This window comes from Ciona intestinalis, chromosome 3 (assembly GCF_000224145.3).
Source record: "Ciona intestinalis chromosome 3, KH, whole genome shotgun sequence".
NCBI lineage: Eukaryota > Metazoa > Chordata > Ascidiacea > Phlebobranchia > Cionidae > Ciona > Ciona intestinalis.
The window spans coordinates 1042803-1063281 of NC_020168.2; the positions used below are offsets into that span (position 1 = coordinate 1042803).

General features: G+C 33.6%; 3 protein-coding genes across 3 annotated transcripts in view; 2 read left to right on the forward strand and 1 right to left on the reverse strand.

The window, feature by feature from the left end:
* Positions 1-10303, forward strand: part of LOC100179291 (protein kintoun) — a 12539-nt gene extending 2236 nt beyond the window's left edge. Inside the window, exons 3-17 of the mRNA XM_009859604.3 lie at positions 2699-2841; positions 3160-3337; positions 3442-3549; positions 3824-4029; positions 4724-4919; positions 5231-5356; positions 5559-5658; positions 6088-6209; positions 6510-6690; positions 7424-7658; positions 7954-8094; positions 8634-8666; positions 8944-8989; positions 9111-9218; positions 9856-10303. Coding sequence (XP_009857906.1) covers positions 2699-2841; positions 3160-3337; positions 3442-3549; positions 3824-4029; positions 4724-4919; positions 5231-5356; positions 5559-5658; positions 6088-6209; positions 6510-6690; positions 7424-7658; positions 7954-8094; positions 8634-8666; positions 8944-8989; positions 9111-9218; positions 9856-9965 — 2033 coding nt within the window. The 3' untranslated portion in view covers positions 9966-10303. The remainder of the gene's footprint in view (positions 1-2698; positions 2842-3159; positions 3338-3441; positions 3550-3823; positions 4030-4723; positions 4920-5230; positions 5357-5558; positions 5659-6087; positions 6210-6509; positions 6691-7423; positions 7659-7953; positions 8095-8633; positions 8667-8943; positions 8990-9110; positions 9219-9855) is intronic.
* A 2533-nt stretch (positions 10304-12836) lies between these two features.
* Positions 12837-14193, forward strand: LOC100178517 (caveolin-3-like). The gene is made up of 3 exons (XM_002125885.5): positions 12837-12974; positions 13044-13231; positions 13855-14193. The coding sequence occupies exons 1-3, from the start codon at positions 12891-12893 to the stop codon at positions 14009-14011; spliced, it is 429 nt and encodes a 142-aa protein (XP_002125921.1). The 5' UTR covers positions 12837-12890; the 3' UTR covers positions 14012-14193.
* Positions 14194-14765: 572 nt separating this feature from the next.
* LOC100181611 (feline leukemia virus subgroup C receptor-related protein 2) lies at positions 14766-19140 on the reverse strand. The gene is made up of 11 exons (XM_002125655.4): positions 18619-19140; positions 18410-18531; positions 17804-17942; positions 17576-17740; positions 17441-17508; positions 17266-17369; positions 17094-17204; positions 16925-17030; positions 16677-16788; positions 16300-16343; positions 14766-15430 (listed from the first exon to the last, which is right to left on the reverse strand). The coding sequence occupies exons 1-11, from the start codon at positions 19073-19075 to the stop codon at positions 15275-15277; spliced, it is 1584 nt and encodes a 527-aa protein (XP_002125691.1). The 5' UTR covers positions 19076-19140; the 3' UTR covers positions 14766-15274.
* Positions 19141-20479: the final 1339 nt, after the last annotated feature.

Here is a 20479-nt window from a genome sequence, read left to right on the forward strand (position 1 = left end):
TATTATTAATTAGTTATTAGTGAACTTGTAATTACTTAATTGGTTAATTTGTATTTTTTTCAAATAAATTTTACCTCCCTTCCATTAAACAAACATTATATTTATCAGCTAATGCAGTTTATTTGTGTATCACGTTGACACGTAAAGACGCGTAAGTGACCTAAAGTAACCTCGACGTTACACGCGCCTGATAAACATGACATGCGGTGGGTGCGTGATCAGACGCTTTGACCTAATTTAATACGTTAGATTTTTACGAACGAGTTGAATTAGGTATACGAATGAGTTTACGTTTATGAACAAGGTATCGCTCTGCATTAATTCTTACGTACGCACGTTGCTGGCCGTCTGGTTACTTAGCGCCGATAATATCGGCCGTTTTTTGCCCTTGCCGATAATCGGTAAATCACCAAAAATGCAGCCGATATATCGGCTAACCGATAATCGGTCGTGCTCTATTCACGACTGAATCAAACTATTAGCATTTAAGTGGGGACGCATTAAATGCACTACTCTTATACCGTATTATCATTAATCGTAATTGAAACATTATTTTTAATTCAACATCATATGAATAATATTAACTTCTAACATTACCTAATTACTGCGTGATTACGGTTTGTCAAAATTCATGAAAACAAACGTTTTTAAGCGACGACAACGTTAACTAGTGTAAGTTTACAATAAACACATGGTACAGGAGTTGTACAAAGCGTATTTACACATATTCTTTACCAATCACTCAATCCTCATACGTCATAAGTTTCATTAGTTAATACATGTATAAATACATTCTGCATACTGCTCCACAGTCACCAATGGCGAATAGAACCCGTGTAGTTGGTTACTTCAAATTTGTTTTTGATCGAGCCCAGTCAACCGTTGTAGTAAAAGGATTAACTAATATAGCAGGGTGGGGGTAGATGGGACACCTTTACATTTGTTTTCTCTTTTCATTTGGTAGTAAACAAAAAACATTTAATGAATTATAAAACCTTATCTTCACGACTTCTACAGACCGTTGTTAATTGTTTAAAACACGATCAGGCTATTTGGATAATATGTGTTACAGGTAATATGTGTTACAGGTATCTTCCCCAACTCTACTATCTTATGCTAATTAGTTTAAAACGTGTTCATTCATTAGATCTGTGATCTCTTGTTGTATTAAAAGTGTTAAAAAGTATATATATAATATACATCAGAACTTACAAGCAAGTATGTGGTGCGAAAAGTGAAATCCAATATTGCTTGTATAAAAGATTAAAACAATTTAATATTGGAAAGTGGGAATGGTATGGTTCGAATCATATAAATGATAATCATATTAAAAATGTAAAAAAAGGTGGGAAAGATGTGGCAAAAACAAGTCTTTTTTCAATTTTATTTATACGGGTATAATTATATTCGTTTGATGATAGACAAAAACAAGTGTTGCAGACTGCAGTATTATTTGCCAGTATTCTCACAGTCCAACACAGTATGCAGCAAAGCCGGTTACTGTTGTTTTAAAAAAAGTATTAAAATTCTGTGTTGAAGCGATACAACATTTATTAAATGGATGAAAAAAGAATAATTATAATAAGCTTTTTTAAATGCTTGCTGAATATATTAAAACCACCGATATTGGGTAGTTTGAGAGTTTGAATCATCAATTCAGTGTCGTAGTTAAATAAAATAGGATTATATATATATATTTCGCACAGTTTGATCTTGTTGAATAAAATTAGGTAACTGGTAAAAACTATAGCAGTGGCCAGTGGGGCAATACAAAGATTGTTTAAGCTTGATTTTCAAAATGTACAATATATATTGTTTTGTGTTATTTGTGTGTATTTCTATTAATGAATTCACTTGAGTAAATAATCTAAAACATAACAGACAAGTCAACATAGCTGTCTTTTTAATTATTTTTTTTGTGTTGTAAACTTGCTCTCTGCAATAACCAATTGCATTGTTTGCGAATTACAGGCGACCAGTGTAGGGATGCACATTACACAATTTTAAATCTATGAGATTTGGATCCTTTTGTATTTGAATCTAATTACGGGATTCAGTATTCTGTTTAATGTTGTCATCACACGTCATCGCAAGAAATATAGTAACAATTTTAAAACCTAATAATTTTGAAAAAAAATTTTTGTTTGTGTGGGACTTTCGAGAGTAAACGTTTCGCAACGTCTTTTCAAAGCCTGCTATACGTTTCGTGACACTACCCAATAAAACTACCCAATGAATTTTTTGATCATTTTACAGCTTATGATCCAACAAGGCTGCTATTAAAGAGTCAATAAACTGACTTATGCGGGTAAAATTATTTTTTCCTATAAATATAAAAAGATTCGAAATTCTAGTCGAAATAAAGTATTCTAGGATATCCTAGAATACCTAATTATTCTGTAATGTGCATCCCTAAACCTGTGTTTCTCATCCAATTTTTTAATAAAAAAAAATAAATCTAAAACTTTTAAAATAGTAAAAACTGGTGTAACATTTCTGTTTTAAAAATATATATTTTTTTTTATTTAAACTCTGCATTTTGCAACAGTGGAATGAAACGCCCCGTATTGAATTACACGTCTACACGGGTGAATATTGTTTCCCTATCTGACCAGACAAACAAGAAATTCCACTGTCTCATTATTTAAAAAACAAAACACATTTGTGACAGACTGACAGCTGTTTTTACCAATTTTAGGGAAACAAAAATGTTTCATCAACATATGTACCAATGAAAACCTAGGTCACCCTAGAAGTCGGCCATCGATGCAAGGCAAGACACGAGGAATGCAGTGGTCAATCCCACACAGTGTGTCGCAAGCTAGAGAGGATGTTGATAAAGTACAACTTGTTAATAAAAGATTATTTAATCAGATGGTCTAATATTTTTAAAATTTTCCCTGTTCTGTGATGTTACAAAAGTGAGTCCAACAAAAAAATGTCTGTTTGTACCAGTTAAGAATTTTGGGTAACGTCAAATGTTTATAATTTGAGTCGAAATGATTTATTAGGTTGTATAGTCTAGTGCTACAGGTTATAAGGAATGTGGTTGTAATTGTTGGCAATCTTCTTTCTAAAAAAAGCAGGATTTTTGTGCAAGTTTGTGCTCTGGTTACTGGTTTACTTAAAAAAATCTAAAACAAACAATTTGATCTTTAGTCTGGAACAAAGTGCATGGTGTATGACGTCGTTTTTCACCCGGATACTTATTACCTGTTGAAGAAAAATGATCGTTTTAGAAAAATGATCCACGACACCGCACTTGATGCCGTTGAACGACAATTTGATGTTGAATTAGATAAAGTAAACATACGTATGCCAAAAATGACGTTTAAAGGTATGGACTTTAAATGGAATTTATTAGACAATATGAACTAATTATTAAATATATTAAATTGTGTTAATATTTATATTGTTTATATATATCTGCCTTAACTAAAGGTTTGCCAATGTCATCTGTTATAAGAACACCACATTCTAATGAAACTGTAAAAGATTCCTCGTCATTAGAAGATGTTGATGTTCGACTTCGTCCACCATTTGCTGATGGTAACACTTTATTATGTATGGCTGGTCCTTTCGTCCTTATATAGTTTTAAAAATACAACAGAATTGGCAATTTTTGATTTGTTTTTATCCAAGTGCCTTAAGTGCAATATACAAAATAAATTTGCCAGAAATCATAGGTAATGGGGCTTAGGCCAACTGTGACCTAAATCCTTCGCCTACGCTTCCCAGACCATCCCATGAAATAAAAACAACCTTTTAAAATAAAATTGGATTTTTTAATTTTAATTTTCTGTTAATTACATGTTATACACAGTGAATGGAGAAAACACTGAATCAGAAGTGAAAGTTAAACAAGCTTCAAAAGCTAAACCTTACCCTCACTGTAAACAAGATGTGGAAAAAGCAAAAAAAATGAAGCAACCTACATTCAACGGTGAAGCTGCAACAAAAAATGATTTAGAATGGGGTTATATTGAACCAGAGTACAGCATAACACATCGAGGATACTTTAATATGCAGGTTTATTAATTTTGTTTGTACACTGTGCAATACTTTATTCGCTATATTTCGGAAAGTCATTTAAAAAAAGGAATAGAATTTAGATAAATGTAGAAATGTATTACAGGAATCGAATAGAAGATAAAGCAGTAATACCACGCCGATTAATTGCAGATAGTAACATATGAAATATTGAAAACATTTATGCTACTGGGAAGAGAACAGGATTACAATTTTAAATAAAATATTTTAAATTTGTTTTTAATATTGTCCAAATAAAATTACCATAAATCCTAGATTTTTAGCCTTTTGAATCAAAATTACATGTCTTGCTAGATCGATTATGTTGGAAAAGGCTGGCTTTCTTAGTTCCCTAACACACTGTGTAAGAGTGAAAAATGTATCTTACAATTATTATTTTTACAAGAATATGCTTTCGCTCTGTAGTTCAGATGCATAAAGAAGGTGGGCTAAATTTGCCTTCCTTCATTTCTATAATATCAGATGCACATACCAATATCCTGCCTCCCTGGAACTGCAAACACTTTTCAGTACAATGGAACAATCAAATTCCAATCAAATCATATGAAGCTGTTTTGCAAATTAAAACTTAGCAAACATAATCAAGTGCATTCAGTTATAACAATGTCATTTTCTTGTGTTAAAATAATACAATAATTACCATTTTAGTATTTCAAAATGTAATTATATTCAGAATTATCGGCTTGCACCTGATGTGATGCCAGATACGTGGCCCAAAGAACTCGTCATAACCATCGACCTTCCATTGTTAAGTGCAGCTAACTCTGTAAACCTTGAAGTATTTGAACGTCGAGTGCTTTTGGAGTCGGTCAAACCAGCCAAATACAAATTAGATTTTGAACTTCCTTATCCTGTGGATGAAAATAAAGGTTGGTACATAGTTTGTATCTATGGATTACTATTTACTACGGTTTTTTAACCTCTGAATTAACCTTTACTTGTTTTGGTCGCCTACTAGCTTTGGTTTATAACTTCTTTAGAATGTTGTAGTAAAATATTTTTTCGCATGAAAATGGTTGTATGAGAGGTAAAGGGGCATACAATTTAAGACTGAAAATTTGTATATATATAGATTTCTTCAATTGTGATCTAAAGGTACCATTATGTCTATCTACATACAAATTGTATTTTTTGGTTTGCCCCTAAGAGGTCTGGTGGGTGATTACAGTTTTATTTATAGGTTTTGCGAAGTTTGACAAGAATCGCCACCGATTAACTGTCACGCTCGAAGTATTACCCGCTCCCCCTCCCCCTAAACTTCTTCCCTTCACTTGTCCACAACTTGTTAAAGAATGTACTCAAAAAGGTATTTAAATATGCTGTATTATACGTATAGAATCAAGTTTATCTAAATCTTAGGAAAATCCCAAACCAATGAACCCCACCATTTCATATGTTGTCAGTTGTCAATTAACAACCAAGGTTTGGGCTTTTAATTGTCGAATAAAATATCCTATTTTACTAAATTTAACAAATAACTTATTGAATGCCAATTCTGTAATCTTTAGATTCCGAAGGAAATCTTGGCGGTGAAAACACAAACAGTGAAAAAGTAATAAATACAAACAAGGAAACTACACATACAGATCCTTCCCATCATAGAAATAAGTATGTGGAATTAATTAAAAATGTATCTTAAAGATTACAGTTCTTACTCAATTATTTGTACTTTTTACCAAAACTTAATCAAACATTACTTGATCAGATTTTTTATGTTGTAATAAAAAGAAAATGGGATTTCTTAATTGTAAGCCCACTTTATAATATTTACTGTAATCTGTGTTTTATCCCTTTGATCTCCCTGTTAATAATGACCTATTAGATCTCTTTGTTTGGATTTTCTGCTTGTCCAGCAACACATTTAAAAGTATTTTCCTCACCAGACAGAATATTCAAAGAAATACTGTATACATAAATGTCAATACTATACATGTACCAGATTTAATACTATCACTGCTGGTTTAAAGTGATAAACAATATTGTAATGTTTTACAATTAAATATAAAAAGGGTGTTTATCTGATCCTCTTATTTTAAGTAAAAAGCAAAAGCAGAAGAATGTCGAAACATGTGATCAGCAGAAACAAGCTGTGTTTGTTGAAGATGATCGAAGGCATTATCAACAAGGAGTCAATTGGAAGGACGATGATGATCTTTTTGGTAAATTTTGCTCAAAAGTATAAATTAGGTTTCCCTAGTAGCGGACAAATCAATTTTTTTTTCGATAGATTTTTAGGAAGAAAAGTAATAAATATCACTATTTTTCCATGTGTCTGCCTTTTGCAAACAAATTGCTTTTTTGAAAGCACATTTTTCATAAAAGAGCACTGCTGAAGGGACAACCTTTGGTTTAATCTTAAGGGTTCCGATCTGTTATTTAACAGATGTTTTAAAAATAAACTTTAATAGTTGAATTACCAATTGTAATTGTATATAACTTTATTGTTTTATATTTTTCAGCTGATCCAGCAACTGCTCCAGGAAAAGTTGAAGTTTTAACCAAAAGTTCTGCATTTTTGATCGATATGGTGATGAAGTATGAAGGTCTAATTCGACGATGCCCACAATATTCTTTCCAACAGGACAACCACTTTGTTACATTTGTCATTGAAGTTCCACACATATTTGAAGAAAGTTTATGGTACGTTTACTTTTATGGATCCAATGGGTTGCATAGTTTTAAATTTAAAATAAGAACATACATAATGAAGTCCCTTGTTTTATCACAGTGCTTATCACGATTGCTTTATAAACAATGGATTATAAACTAACAGTTATGTAGCTGCTACTATTGTGGGTGTGTGCAAAGTCACCTAGTTTTAATTTTTACTGGAATGCAATAAATGTTTGGCTTTCCTGACCTAAACTTTAACACATACTTTTCCTAGGGGCGTTTTCTTAGTATAAAAACATTTAGCAGTTTAGCATTTAAATAATAGACCTATGTTTTGTCTCTGTGTGAAAAAAAGAGAACTACATAAGAGCATTTTTAAAAAAACAAAACCAAGTTGTTTCAAAATTCCTAAAAGATTGCTGTAAAATTAATATCACATTAAAATTAGAATGGTCACTGCTTAGCACCTTACAAGATTGGCATGCATCACATAATTAGCAGCTCTGTGTATCCTTGTATTGTGCGCGTGTGCTGTCCATGATTTGATCCAACTAAACATGGTGGTTCTACAAAGATAAATAAAAGTCACTCACCCACAAAGTGTTTACCAACTTGTAATCAGATATTAGGTTTAACCCCACTAGACACGGTGCATGTTATAAACTCATAATTACACCAGATTACAACCATTTGTTTGCCATGTGACCACGTTGCACAAAAATGAATGAATCATCCCTTATTATGTTGTGTTTATGATTAGGTATGCGGTATATGACAATATGCTGCAGTTTTGCTGCTTGTCAGAATGCCTTGATGATGATATGGTCAACTCAGTCTTTCAATTATGGATAGAATTTGATGCTGGTTCCACCATTGACCCACAAAGGTCTCGGGTTGATGTTTCAGGAAACAACGCAGTGTTCTGTTTAAGAAAATGTCAAAGCAAACATCAGTGGCACAACATTAAAGCTGGATTTGACAAAGACAATTTGGAGGTAGATATTAAAATGTTAATACACAATGTTTTACAACATGACATTTTACCTCGAGTTTTAAGTGATCTTTACTTTTAGAATTATAAGTTCAATAAAGCTATTTATCCCAGACCTACTAAAAGTCGTTTAAGTAAACCTAAAATATTCATCGATCTGCCAGATCGGTGTTCTGGTGCGCTGTGTCTAAACAGCTCTACTAAGATTCTTTAGGTTTAAAACATGATGAAGTTAGTTGGAAACAGATTTATAATAAAACAGTCTTTATTTTACTTGGCTAGTAATGTTTTTTATTCAGGTAAGAAGATTTGCATCAGGTCAAAATGTGTGCGATTTATACACACTACTGTTTAAACATGCGGACGGTGTAAAGGCTTCTCCTATTGCTGTTTGTAGCATGCTGCGCGTTGAAGAGGATTTGCTCATTATCCAACTTAAGGTATGAAGTTGTTTCGCATAGAAATAAGTTTTGTTACCTAAATAATTGCATATTGGAGGCCTTTATAGCATTCTCATAACAAAAAAAAATGGAACGGCATTATAAACATAAGTTCCGAAATTCAGCCTGCTTGGTGATACACGTGGTCTTGTTATTGCGAATTTTGGTATTATAAGGTCCTGTCTGGCTTACTTAAACTCACAGAATCACTCGCTAATTTACATTCTTGTATTCAATTTTTTGCTTGTTTCTTTTGGAAGCCGTTTTATTTTTTGAAACTTTAGTTTTAATCTCAACCTATATGCAAATTTTGATTTGCACGACCCTATAACCAACAAGTAATTGTTCCTAATACTGTCCTTGGTTTGGCGTTCTATGGTGACACTTACCAGTATTTTGCCAACACCAAAGTTCATTATTGGGTTGTACAAATGACCATATGAAAAGGCTTTGAACGTAGTAACTCATTAGCAGGTTGTAATTATGGTTTGCCTCATCTTGTGAGGATAAGGAATAATAACTTATGAATTTCATTACAGCAAAAGGAGTTGGATTCTAACACATCAGAAAAGGTAATAGTCTTCAATATATATAATATAAATGTGTTTTTTTAATTTGGTTTTCATACTTTTCAAAACTTTCGCACAACGCCCACCGTGGAATTCTTCATTTGAGTAGACAATTTTACACTGTAAAGGAAAAAACACTAGATGCAAAAATATGTTTTTCTTATATCGAATGAAAATCACCAAAAATTAATTCTCTTATTCTATGGAACCTATGCTGTATGGACTTCAATTGGTCCAAACAATCAGTTTTGAAAACTACTAAAAAAATATTGCATTTTAGAATCCAGCTATAAAAGAAACTGTTGCTTGCAATGATCAAACATCAGGTATGTTATAACTATATTCTAGTTTATGAAAATTACCTTTTTTAGAAATTTTAATTTAGCGTATTGTTAGTTTGTAGTGTGTGGTAGTTGTTATATTTTGAATAATTACATTTACAAATAGACCTGGAATCATTTGAGCCAGATGCATGTGAATCGGAATCACAGGAACCAGAAGTTCATGACACAAGTGAATCAGTTGATAGCGATGATGATGTTTCCCCTGATAAAGGTGAGTGGTAACGTAGTAGAACCTCTGCGCAAATGCAAATGGTTATATCTGCTTTAATTGCCGTATTTCCAACACACACTTCTGTGCTATCAGTTACATATTGGTTGGCGAATAGAAATTGGTTTGTGAAATCTCTGTTGTACTGGCAGCACCTTTTAAAAGTTAACGCTGTACGGGAAGCTTCTTTTTAAATGTAGTTTAATTAATGTAAAGATTCTTGTTATCAGGTGTTATATAAATCATGTTGACCATCTTACAATTTTGTTTTTTCTATATCAATGTATCGCCCACCTTACTTATGCCACCCTTTGCTTCCATATTAACTGATAGTTAGAAGGAAATTAAACCCTAACCAACAATCATGTTAATTTGCTATTTTGCAACTTCCTCTTTGATTGCTTTATACTTAAAGACTTTGTTTTAAATTGTCAACTTTAAATTTGCTGTCTTGAATTTGTGGTTTAAGATTTCTTTTAAGAAAATAAATGGTACAGTACACAAAATTAATTTGTAAAAGCCACCTTGGATTTGTAGGTTTTAATATGTTGTGGATTTTTTGTTATTTTAATATTTTAAGTGCGAGAATTATTACTAGCTAAGCTATAGGAATAAAGATTTATATCAACTTATGTTTTAGCGCACATAACTGTATGTGATGATGGAGTTAATGAACGTGGTCATGTGACAACATCAAGAATCAATTTGTCTTGTGATGAATTAATAAACCAACTTGATAATGACATTTAGGGGAATAGAATTGGTGATTGACAAAATCTATAAAATAAGTTCATTTTTTACTTTTTTTACGAGCAGTGTGCTATTGTATATGTTGAGTAGGTTATTCTGTATCTTTAGTATTGCGACACTGTAATCAAAATTTGTATATTTAATAATATATTTTTTAGAATAAAATCAACCCAATAAAAAGTAGAATTTGGATGCAAGTTACACTTTAATGTAAAGAAACACTTTATTTTTTTTAAACTGTGTATTATGTAATTTTCTTCTCACTAAAGTGCATATCCTTTTGTGTTTAAATATGTTATTTTAGCATTTGTTGGAAATATATATGTTTTGTTTTGTAACCCGTGTGTTCCATCTAAAACATTAGTTAGTTTTTATTTTTTTATTACTTATTTGAAATTGAGAATCATTTACATGAGTGATTCTAGTATGTTGCATACAAAGATTAATTTTCACTGACTATTTTTAGTATTTTTAATGATGCCACGATCATAAAATGGAAAGTTCGCTTACCAAAACTAACAATGTTTGCCAACAATTATCATTTATAAGGGGAAATGATTTGTTGTAGCGGTATTTAGTAACAATAGGATAAGCTACTGATAATTATAGTTTTATAACCGAATGGGGATACAATATTAGAAGAATGGGGTAGGACAAGGCTTTTTTAAATCCCACTTTACGGATACCCGTTTGATAATAAACGAAAACAATAACTGCAGTAGTATTCGACAGTATATTCTTGCAGTCAAAACGAATACAACAGTTGTTCTATTGCTGCAAAAAAAACATATCAATCACATAGTAGGGTGGGGGAAGATGGGACACCTTTTCAGTCTATTTACTTTTCCAATTTGGTAGTAAACAAACATTTAACGATTTTTTTATAAAACTTTATCCTCACGGCTCTCATAGACCGTTGTTAATTGTTTAAAACACGATCAGGATATTTAGTTATTATGTGTCAAAGGTGTCCCATCTTCCCCACCCTACTATAGATGTTCATTTTTAAACGTTTCACATTTGGTTTGAATCTAGTATCGCAGTTTAATCCGGGCGCCGAGGCTCCGTGGTGGCGCTTGCATCGTAACTATAGGGTACCCAGTTTGATCAGCGTATGTCTGCTTGGGCAAGATACTTAACGGGCTAATTATAAAGTTATAAGCCATATTAAAGCAAAATTCATACAAAAGTTAAAAAGTGTGGTAACCCGTAAGCACACGAGGATCAAAAATGGTGCGAAAATGATGCGTGTCCGCCTGCAATGAGGTGACGCCAGGTTGAGGACAGAAGTCGGTGAATGTAACTAACGCTGTCTTCGCGTGGCCGAAAAATCACAGTCGTTGAACACGGATGTTCTGTTTCATACACCTCGTGCCAGCTTACAAAATACCATACATGTTATTTTGTTGGTGATTATTTTTGGGGGTGTTTTTTTTTGTGTTCGTGGATAATAATTTGGACAAACCATTGGTGACCACCGGCTTGGAGCAATTGCCCTTTTAAATATCTTTTCCAGAGACACATACGCCCTTAATGGTAGCAGCGACGAGCCTTGAATCCATTACCTCTAGGTTAGAGACACGGGCTAACCAACTTGGAGTGTAGGTAGATATTTTGAGTTGGTTAAAATACTTAGGCAAGTAGTAAACATGGCTGTAATTAAGAATAAAATCAAAAAAGCTATACATTTTTAATAGGACGGCACACCTGCATCACTTAATATCCTGATTATGTTCAAAACAATTAACAATGGTATGTGTGCCGTGGCCCGTGGAGATAAGTTTTATTTAATCCTTTGAATGTTTATTGTTTTGTACCAAATGGGACGACAAAACGGAATGAAAATGTGTCCCATCTTCCCCCACCCTACTATATAAATTGTATGTATAGCAAAGAAACTAGTGCAGCTCGTTAATTTTGGTAGGTTAACTTGTTGCAGAATACTATTAATAGAAAACTTTCAATTTGTTGTCCCATGGCCTATACTATCTTTAAAGATATCTTTAGTAGGCCGTGGTTGTACCATCGCGGAAATGACACATGTATCTGTATATACAATAACTAGTCGAATGAATAAAAATGTATAACTTTATTGCTTTATCATAGCTGACCGGAAAACGACAGTCTCTAACCAACGTTTATTTACACCATGGTACTACATAAGAACTATCACCAAATAGATTAAAACTTCTTTTGTGTTTTAATCTCTATGCTCTCACCATCCACAACAGTATCCACCTTTATTGCCGCGCATTTTGTTGAACTGCGAGTATACTGTCGAATATTACTGTAACATTTGTTTTTGTCTATCATAATATAGGTACTCGTAAACAGAGTTTTAAAAAAGTCCACAATTAGGATATTATGTGCTAAAGGTGTCCCGTCTTCCCCCACCCTATAATATATTAGTTAATATACAATTGTAAACTTGGTATATATTGTTGGTTGTTACCACACTCGGTTTAAAAGCAGACAAGTACCGAAACTTATATCAATCGACACCTATGATGGTATAATTATAGTTTTTTAAAGTGCTGAATAATAACGGTTCTTTTCTCACCGTCCATTGTTCATTGCGGTATATATCGTATTATGTAAACAAACCTCATGTATTGGCCCAGCAGTAACTATTGTTGTGACCATATTTTCTATTCATCACAATCTTATCAACCTCAAATGGACAAACCTTTCTCAATAAAATGGCATTGAATTGAAAATTTACTTAAACAGGTGGTAACTATAGCTATAAAGAGTCGAATATTTTCTTTGAATGAGTGCGATTGGTTCGTGCTGATCATTGAATGACGGTTATTTCCACCTATTATAGCATTATAAATATTGACTTCAGCTTTGACAGCATAGCAACACCACGTTATATATAAGATACGTTTGATTTTTGAATATCATTTCACACAAACTAGAAACATGAGCGAAATTAGTGTAGCTGACAGTAAATACGGGTTTGACCTTGATAACAGAGATCCAACAGGGAAAAACGAACATGTCAGGGTATGTTTACAATTTCTATAACGGTTTACTGTAGAATACAAAACGTATATTTATATTTTCGTGTCATAGGTTTGGTTTGAAGACGCATTTGCGGAGCCGGATGGAACTCACTCAGTAAAAGGTGTTTGGTCGTGTAGTTACAAAACTTTTCGATGTGCTAAAAGTTGCTGGTACATCTTTTTATCGATTTTATGCGGTGGGCCTTGCGCCCTCTTGTGGGGATTTGTGTTTGCTTGTCAGAGTTGCTACCACATTTGGTAAGTGTATGTTCCATGGCAAACTGCTAACAACGTAATACTCGTTGCTAATGTTATAATATAAAGGAATTAATGTAACTTATTTACCCTCACAAACCGGGGCAACCACAGTCGTTATAACACGGATGTTCTGTTATAGGCCACACTTTGCGCCAGCTGACGAGTTACCACGTATGTGATTATTTGGGATTTTTCGTTATTATCCATAGCTGACATCTTGGACAACCCATTAGTGACCACTGGGTTGGGGCAATTGTTCAGTGTCTTGCCCATGAATACATACGCCCGCATTGATAGCAGCGACACCTACAACTGCCCCCACCCAGTGGTCACAAAAGCTTTGTTCGAATTGTCAACCATACAAAAAATCGCTCATAGGCCTACTAGATCACTCGTAAGCTGGCACAAGGTGTTTGAAACAGAACATCTAATTTTTATTGAATATCGTTTTCCGATCACAAGAGAAAGTAAACATTATCTGTTTTGCCGAAAGACACTATATATAGCGTCGACCTTACTGATGGCAGAATCGAGCTACGTTTTATACTTTACTCGACTTTTCCTCATGACGCGTATAGGCTACCTTTCAACCCTTATTGTGCTTACGTATAATTTAAACTAAGGTGTATTGGACCGTGTGTCAAAGCAATGACGATTGACTTGGGTTGTTGTAAGTTCTGCTGGTCGACCTGCGTCCGCTGTTGGCTCGATCCATGCTATGAAGCTGTTGGCCGAATGTTCGGCGACATAAAGTTCCGTCACAAATACGAAGTTGTTTAATTGTAGCCTATACATTTCGTTTTGTAAATATTGTGCGATGATTTATTATTGTTATACTGATGAAACCTGGTACACCCATAATTTTAATGACTTAAGTTGGAAAGGATACCTTACATGAATGTGTACCACTGTATAAATGCCATACGCTAAATTTTAAAATATGAACAGCCCGACTAGTTAACTATACAACTATATATATATAGTAGGTTGGGGGAAGATGGGACACCTTTTCATTCTATTTTCTCGCCCAATTTGGTATAAACAAAGAAAATGCAAAGAATTATAAAAGCGTATCCTCACGACTCCCCTAGACCGTTGTTAATTGTTTAAAATACGATCAGGATATTTGGATATTATGTGCTAAAGGTGTCCCATTCTCCCCCGCCCTACTACATATATGAGGAAAAGTGCTGAGTCGGCAGAGAATTTTTTTTATATATTCGCTAAGAAAAAGCATTCATTATACTAAATCCAAAACAAGAATTTTGAATTTTCTTAGTTAAGAAACTAGAAACGCTCAAAGTTGAGTGACACTTTTTATTATTGAAAAACCTATGCATTCTCGCACGACTGACTTTTTACTCCAGCGGTTGAATTTGCGGTTGTGACAGACATATTTTCAGAAGCTATTTCGTTTGAAACTTTGGTGGTACTTTTACAACAAGTTTAAGCGTTTCTGTCAAAACACAAACTTTTTTTCGTTGGTATGCTACTTCAACTAAGTTTGCTATAACACTGTTAAGTACATATATATTTCCCGTGTGGCTTTTATTTGTCTGTAATATATAATTTATTCACAACAATCAAACCAACAACGCGAGTGAATAAATTGATGACTGCATATGAAATGCATTTAGATACGAACATACGATATATTGGTCGTGCCCAAATGTTTAGCCTCTGATGTTTACCACGCGAGTAGTGGTAAACATCAGAGGCTATTTTTGAAGCGTTGTTGGTTTTTGGAGCGTTTATCTATAAATATCTCATGCAAACACTCAATTCCCGATAATGTCTCATAATGCACACATAATATTAGCTAAGCAAGCATACCTGGAAATAAACCGTCCAGGTTAACACCAATGGTTTGTAAACCTATATACACAAGCACACGGTATAAGTACATTGATGATGTATATAATATACACGACAACAAAACCTAATCAATAACTAATAACAAGGTAGCGTAATGTTAAGATAAAGAAATAACTATTAAATCGTAAAAATTAGCACAACAATTATTAACTGTCACGTAAAGTTACATTATTCCAATCCAGTGCTGTAACATGATGAGACTGAGGTTAAACGGATAAGTTTGGTGTCATCAGACGCATTTTGGTCGGTATTATTGTTACTATTACAATTGGCATTAAGAATCGGTTTGCTAGTAAGCTCGATATCTTCTTTTCCGCTTGGTATCTGCGTACGAAATATTGTATTAAATAATATCATTGTCGTGGATGTAACATTATTATTTGATTGACACCCGAGCCGTTTTTTTTTGTCTTTAAGATATGTAGGCCTATACCCTAGTTTCTATTACGTTAGTAATAGTTGTATTCGTTGTTACTTGTGTAAAAGCTGTACTGTCTGTTAATTTAGATTCTGTTTCTTCACACTATTTGTGTTTGTTTGTGTTCCCTTATTACTAGTTGTTATCCACTAATTACGCACGAATTGTTTTCTACATTTGTTTAACTCAACGTTTCCGCGTGCTCCTTGCCACTAGCCTGATTGCTGGCGTCAAATGCCGCGCGCTTTTCCTCCTTCTAGTTTTGGGTGTGTCAGTTGTTCTGATTATATTGTGTTGGCGAAAGGTTATTTTACTGTGAGCTAATTGTTACATAAAGTCGATGGGTAATACTTGTAAGTCTTGTATTGAGCTGTTATTTCACGAAAGGTGCTATGTAACCGATAATTGTAAATTTTTAAGATTTTTTTGGACTACTTTTATTAAATTACGTTTTATAGTTATCCGTATTTAGTTGAGCTTATACGAGACTAGACAGACAGGCCAGGCGATTGGCCGTTAAAGCAACGACCCGGAGCAAACCGTCATTATAAACGTAACAATTATTCGTTATAAAAACCCGTTTGTCCGACTCTGTGGTTAGAGCGCCGCATCGCAACGAGGCACAAGGCATCGGGTAAGATGCCTTCAACGAAACAAACAGAATCCCCCCATAAACAATTATTAACAGAGATAAAAGCATGCACGAGATGTAAGAAACTGCCCCGCCACGCAGGTAAATAAATCCATTCATTCAACAAGTAACTACACTACATACCTGGTAATTAGCGTTTTGTCTTTTCAGATCCGACTTTATAAGAACTGTAGAAAATAATTAAAGGATCAAAACAATACGTACGATTGATTTTGACAGATTCGGTTTAATCTTTTCCGACAAATTGGGTCAGCCATGCTAATTGAATTAACGCAGGTCGATAAACTGGAGTTACGGAATTGCGTGCGAGACGCGAGTGACGTAAGTGAAGTGGTATGTAACCAATTGCAACCGTGTAAAAAAAAACGATTCAATAAAGTAATAAAAAACATGTGTTTTTTGCCACACAAAACTTGCACATTTTTTTTATTTTTTTATTTTTGCAACACAAAAAGTGTTACAGTAGAACAAATAAACAAATTGTATTTTCAAAATTCTACCTGTTAGTATAGTTCCCACCAACAGTGCTGCTGACATGAACTTGGTTGCAGCACCTGCATCAAAATGATCTAAAAGCTGCCCCGAGCTCAGAGTTAACACGATTCCAAATATCTGTTCATAAATAATTCATAAAAAAGTTTAAATCTCGTTAAAGGATGGATTAAGCTATCGTATCGATTAAATAAGTTCCAAGTAAACTTTAAAGTTAACAACATACACTGCTTTATAAACAAGCTCATTTTATCACCTGGGCTGAGACATTCAGCAATCCAGAGGAAGTGGCTTCAGATTCTGGAAAAGTAATTTCTGCAGCAAACTCAAAACCAATGGGCAAGTAACCCGTCATGAAGAAGCTACAACATAAAAAAAGCTTTTTAAATCATTACAACTTACGAGTCATTGTGTGATTGTGTTACCCAAGAAGGCCTATTGTGAGGTAATCCAACCAAAGAAGACCAAGGCTTAGTGTGAATGAGAATACACACATAAACGCCAATGATAGCACATATATTCCAACAGTTGTTGACCTGCAATTAGGGAAAATAGTATCAACAGCGATGCATATGAACAACAACACTCACAACTTACTTGTACAATTTAGTTTTATCTAGAAAAAGTCCACAAATAACTGATCCACCCAAACCAGCAACCACCATGGTCAAGCCAATTTCACCGATTTGTTTTTCAGCATTCTGTACACAGTATGTGATTAGTGATATGCGTAATGTAAACTATTTCCATTCAAAAAAACATAACTACCAACTTCATGGTACTCTTCAATGATTTGATTCAGTAATGTTCCAATGGCGTAGTAGGTGCCAGTATTAATACCTATAACAAAACGAAATTAAAAAAAAGAATTATATATATAGGCCTAAACAGTATTTTACAATCTTACCATAAGAAATTAATAAAACCAGAAACGGTATATCTTTCATCAAAACTTTAATGGAACGCTTATAGTTATTAAGCGACGTTGCATGAGTGGCTTGGTTGGATGATTCTGCTGCTATTGATATAGCACGAGCTTTACTTGGTGGAAGTGGTGGCTCATCTTTTATCACTGTAAAGTATCAAGATTGCTTAGTGTGAGTGTTGGATGACTCTACCAAACATATTCAACTACCTATAAATATTAGTAGAACAACAAGAGTACAAACAGCTGCGGAAGAAATGAACATTATTCGAAGTCCTGATGCTATTTCATCATCTGTACCAAGTGGGACCATTAAAGGTGGAAGAACAAACCCCAAAGCAACTCCAAGCTAATTAAGAAAAAATTAACAAAATTTAAAGTTTAATAATAAAGAAAAAATAGCTCTTAACAAAACACCACTTCATAAGTACTATAAACATGGCCTAAAGTTAAAAGTAAGACAAGTACCCACTACAATTAAATAGAAGACCATGCAGATTTAAATTTGTGTTTCAAAACATAATCTTTAAGAGTATGAACACTGCTCAAAGTCCATCTTGGTAAGTTTTATGTAATTTTTGTAACTTCACATAAAAACAAGAAAGGCTAGACTTTGGAATAACAGACTTTGAGACCTGGTAGGTTCAAAGTACAGTTGTGTTGTAAATCCAATTCAAGTAAACAATCTGCCTCTTAAACAGATTGAAAGAGGTACGTAGGTGGTTTTTTGAAAAAAATAAATATATATAATAATATATATTACTTGTTGAAAAAACATGTCAATCTCTTACATAAACCTTGGCTTATCATTCATACCTGATTTCCAAACACCCCCATAGAGGTAGCTGTAGAAACTTCTGTGGGACCGAAATAGACGGAGGCAATTTTCGGTGGAATTTCAAGAATAAAAGATTGTGCACATGCCGCAATTGTTTGTCCTGTAGGAAAGGATTGCTAACAATTATCCACATATGTTTTTTTATGTGCTTTTCGCCTTTTAATAAACATAAGGAAACCAAACATACCGAAAAATGATACTGCAAACAGATTTGGATTGACACTTCCGATCTTAATTAAGGAACCGATTGCATTGAGAGCAGAACCAACCAATAGGATCTTTCTTAAACCCCATTTATCCAACATCCAAGTGGCGACAAACATTAAGGGGATATATGAAAGCATATATATCATCGATGTCCATTGTACAGCAAGCATACTTGTGCCTTTATAGTACTTTACAATAATGTTAGAAATTATTGCATACTCCATCCACTGAAAAGCACTTGACATTGAGTATATGCAAAATATTCCCAAAATAAGAAAACGCCTTTTATACAGTTTAACCTGCGGTTTATCTTCTGCTTCATTTTCTTTTATTATTTTTTGTGGTTTCTTTTTATCAACCACGGTGACTGTAAATCCATCAGCACTTTCTTGCACCACAGTATCTTCATACTTGCATATTGATTCTTTCTCTTCCATTATACAATCACACCGCAGGAAGAATTAAACAAAATGAACTTGAACTACGTGGGAGTCTATAACCAGCATGAAATAATTTAGAGAATCCAGGTATTTTATTTAATAATTAATATTACCAGATTTTAGAAGAAGTGTACATAACAACATACGTTACTAAAGTACACCAATTGCGCACGGTTTACAATTACATCTTTACAACGATACACAACCATCGCACCAATCCACCAACCTTTAACAAAACTTTATAATGTAACATACGCCGGTATACATTTTATGAAATGTGCATAGATAAGAGATTACGTTCGATTATAAGGGTCAGAAAGCTGAAAGAAAAACACAACTTTTTTTCTAACATTCTCTCTTACGGTGGTCGATAAATAGAAATCCAAACAAACTGAAGCAAAGTCTATAAAAGCAAGAGAGCAGAGCTTTAATGAGTAAGCAAGTATAAAACTAACTAACATAATAATAAGTGATCACAGATCTAATGCATGAGCACGGTATAAACTAATTAGCATAGTATTAATTAACCCCATCACTACAATGATCGACTGAGATCAATCAAAAGTAACCAACAAAGCGGGTTTCAGTCGCCATTGGTGACTGTGGAGTAGTAGATAGAATGCATTTATTCGTGTATTATAACTTATTAAACTTAAGACGTACAAGGAATGAAAGTTTGGTAAAGAATAGGTGTAAATACGCTTTGTACAACTCCTGTACCATGTGTTGACATGTAAACTCACACTATAGTTAACCTTGTCGTCGCTTAAAGACGTTTGTCTTGGGAATTTGGATAATCTGTAATCACATAGTATTATAGGTAATGTTAGAATTTAATACTATTCTTATTGTGGCGGCTGCATAATAATTTATTACGAGCGGTAAACTAAAAGAGCGAAGAAACGAAGGACGTGGTGTTTATACCGAAGATAACGATAAGAAAAAAGCACTCGTCTACGCTTCGAAGCACACACGCTAATTGTGCGGTTTTAAATCTGAAAATTTAGTCTAAAAATTTTAAACATATATTACGATTTGATTTCAATCAAGATATTAAAGAAAAATGCTAGAATTGAGAATTAAGATAACAGCGGAAAAAAATTGCCCTATTAGCAACAACAAAGCCAAGAACAACTTTTCGACGAAAAAGAATCTATATGACCACTACCGTGCTCAATAATTAACCTTTTTTGCTACACGGTCGACTAAGGTCGATCAAAAACAAACCAGAAGTAACCAACAAAGTGGGTTTTAGTCGCTATTGGTGACTGTAGGTTATTAGTTGAATGCATTTATTCATGTATTATAACTCACTTACACTAGTTAACCTTGTCGTCCTTAAAAAAAGTTGTTTTAAGAAATTTAGACTAACTATAATCACGCCATTAATGAATGTAACTT

Excerpts from the sequence above, each read along its gene's own strand:
- LOC100178517 (XM_002125885.5), top strand. The coding sequence starts at position 12,891 with ATGAGCGAAATTAGTGTAGCTGACAGTAAATACGGGTTTGACCTTGAT. Across the intron at positions 12,975-13,043 it reads GGAAAAACGAACATGTCAGG|GTTTGGTTTGAAGACGCATT; the intron begins GTATGTTTACAA and ends TTCGTGTCATAG. Across the intron at positions 13,232-13,854 it reads CAGAGTTGCTACCACATTTG|GTGTATTGGACCGTGTGTCA; the intron begins GTAAGTGTATGT and ends ATTTAAACTAAG.
- LOC100181611 (XM_002125655.4), bottom strand. The coding sequence starts at position 19,075 with ATGGAAGAGAAAGAATCAATATGCAAGTATGAAGATACTGTGGTGCAA. Across the intron at positions 17,370-17,440 it reads TCATTGAAGAGTACCATGAA|AATGCTGAAAAACAAATCGG; the intron begins GTTGGTAGTTAT and ends TACTGTGTACAG. Across the intron at positions 16,789-16,924 it reads TGCTGAATGTCTCAGCCCAG|ATATTTGGAATCGTGTTAAC; the intron begins GTGATAAAATGA and ends ATTTATGAACAG.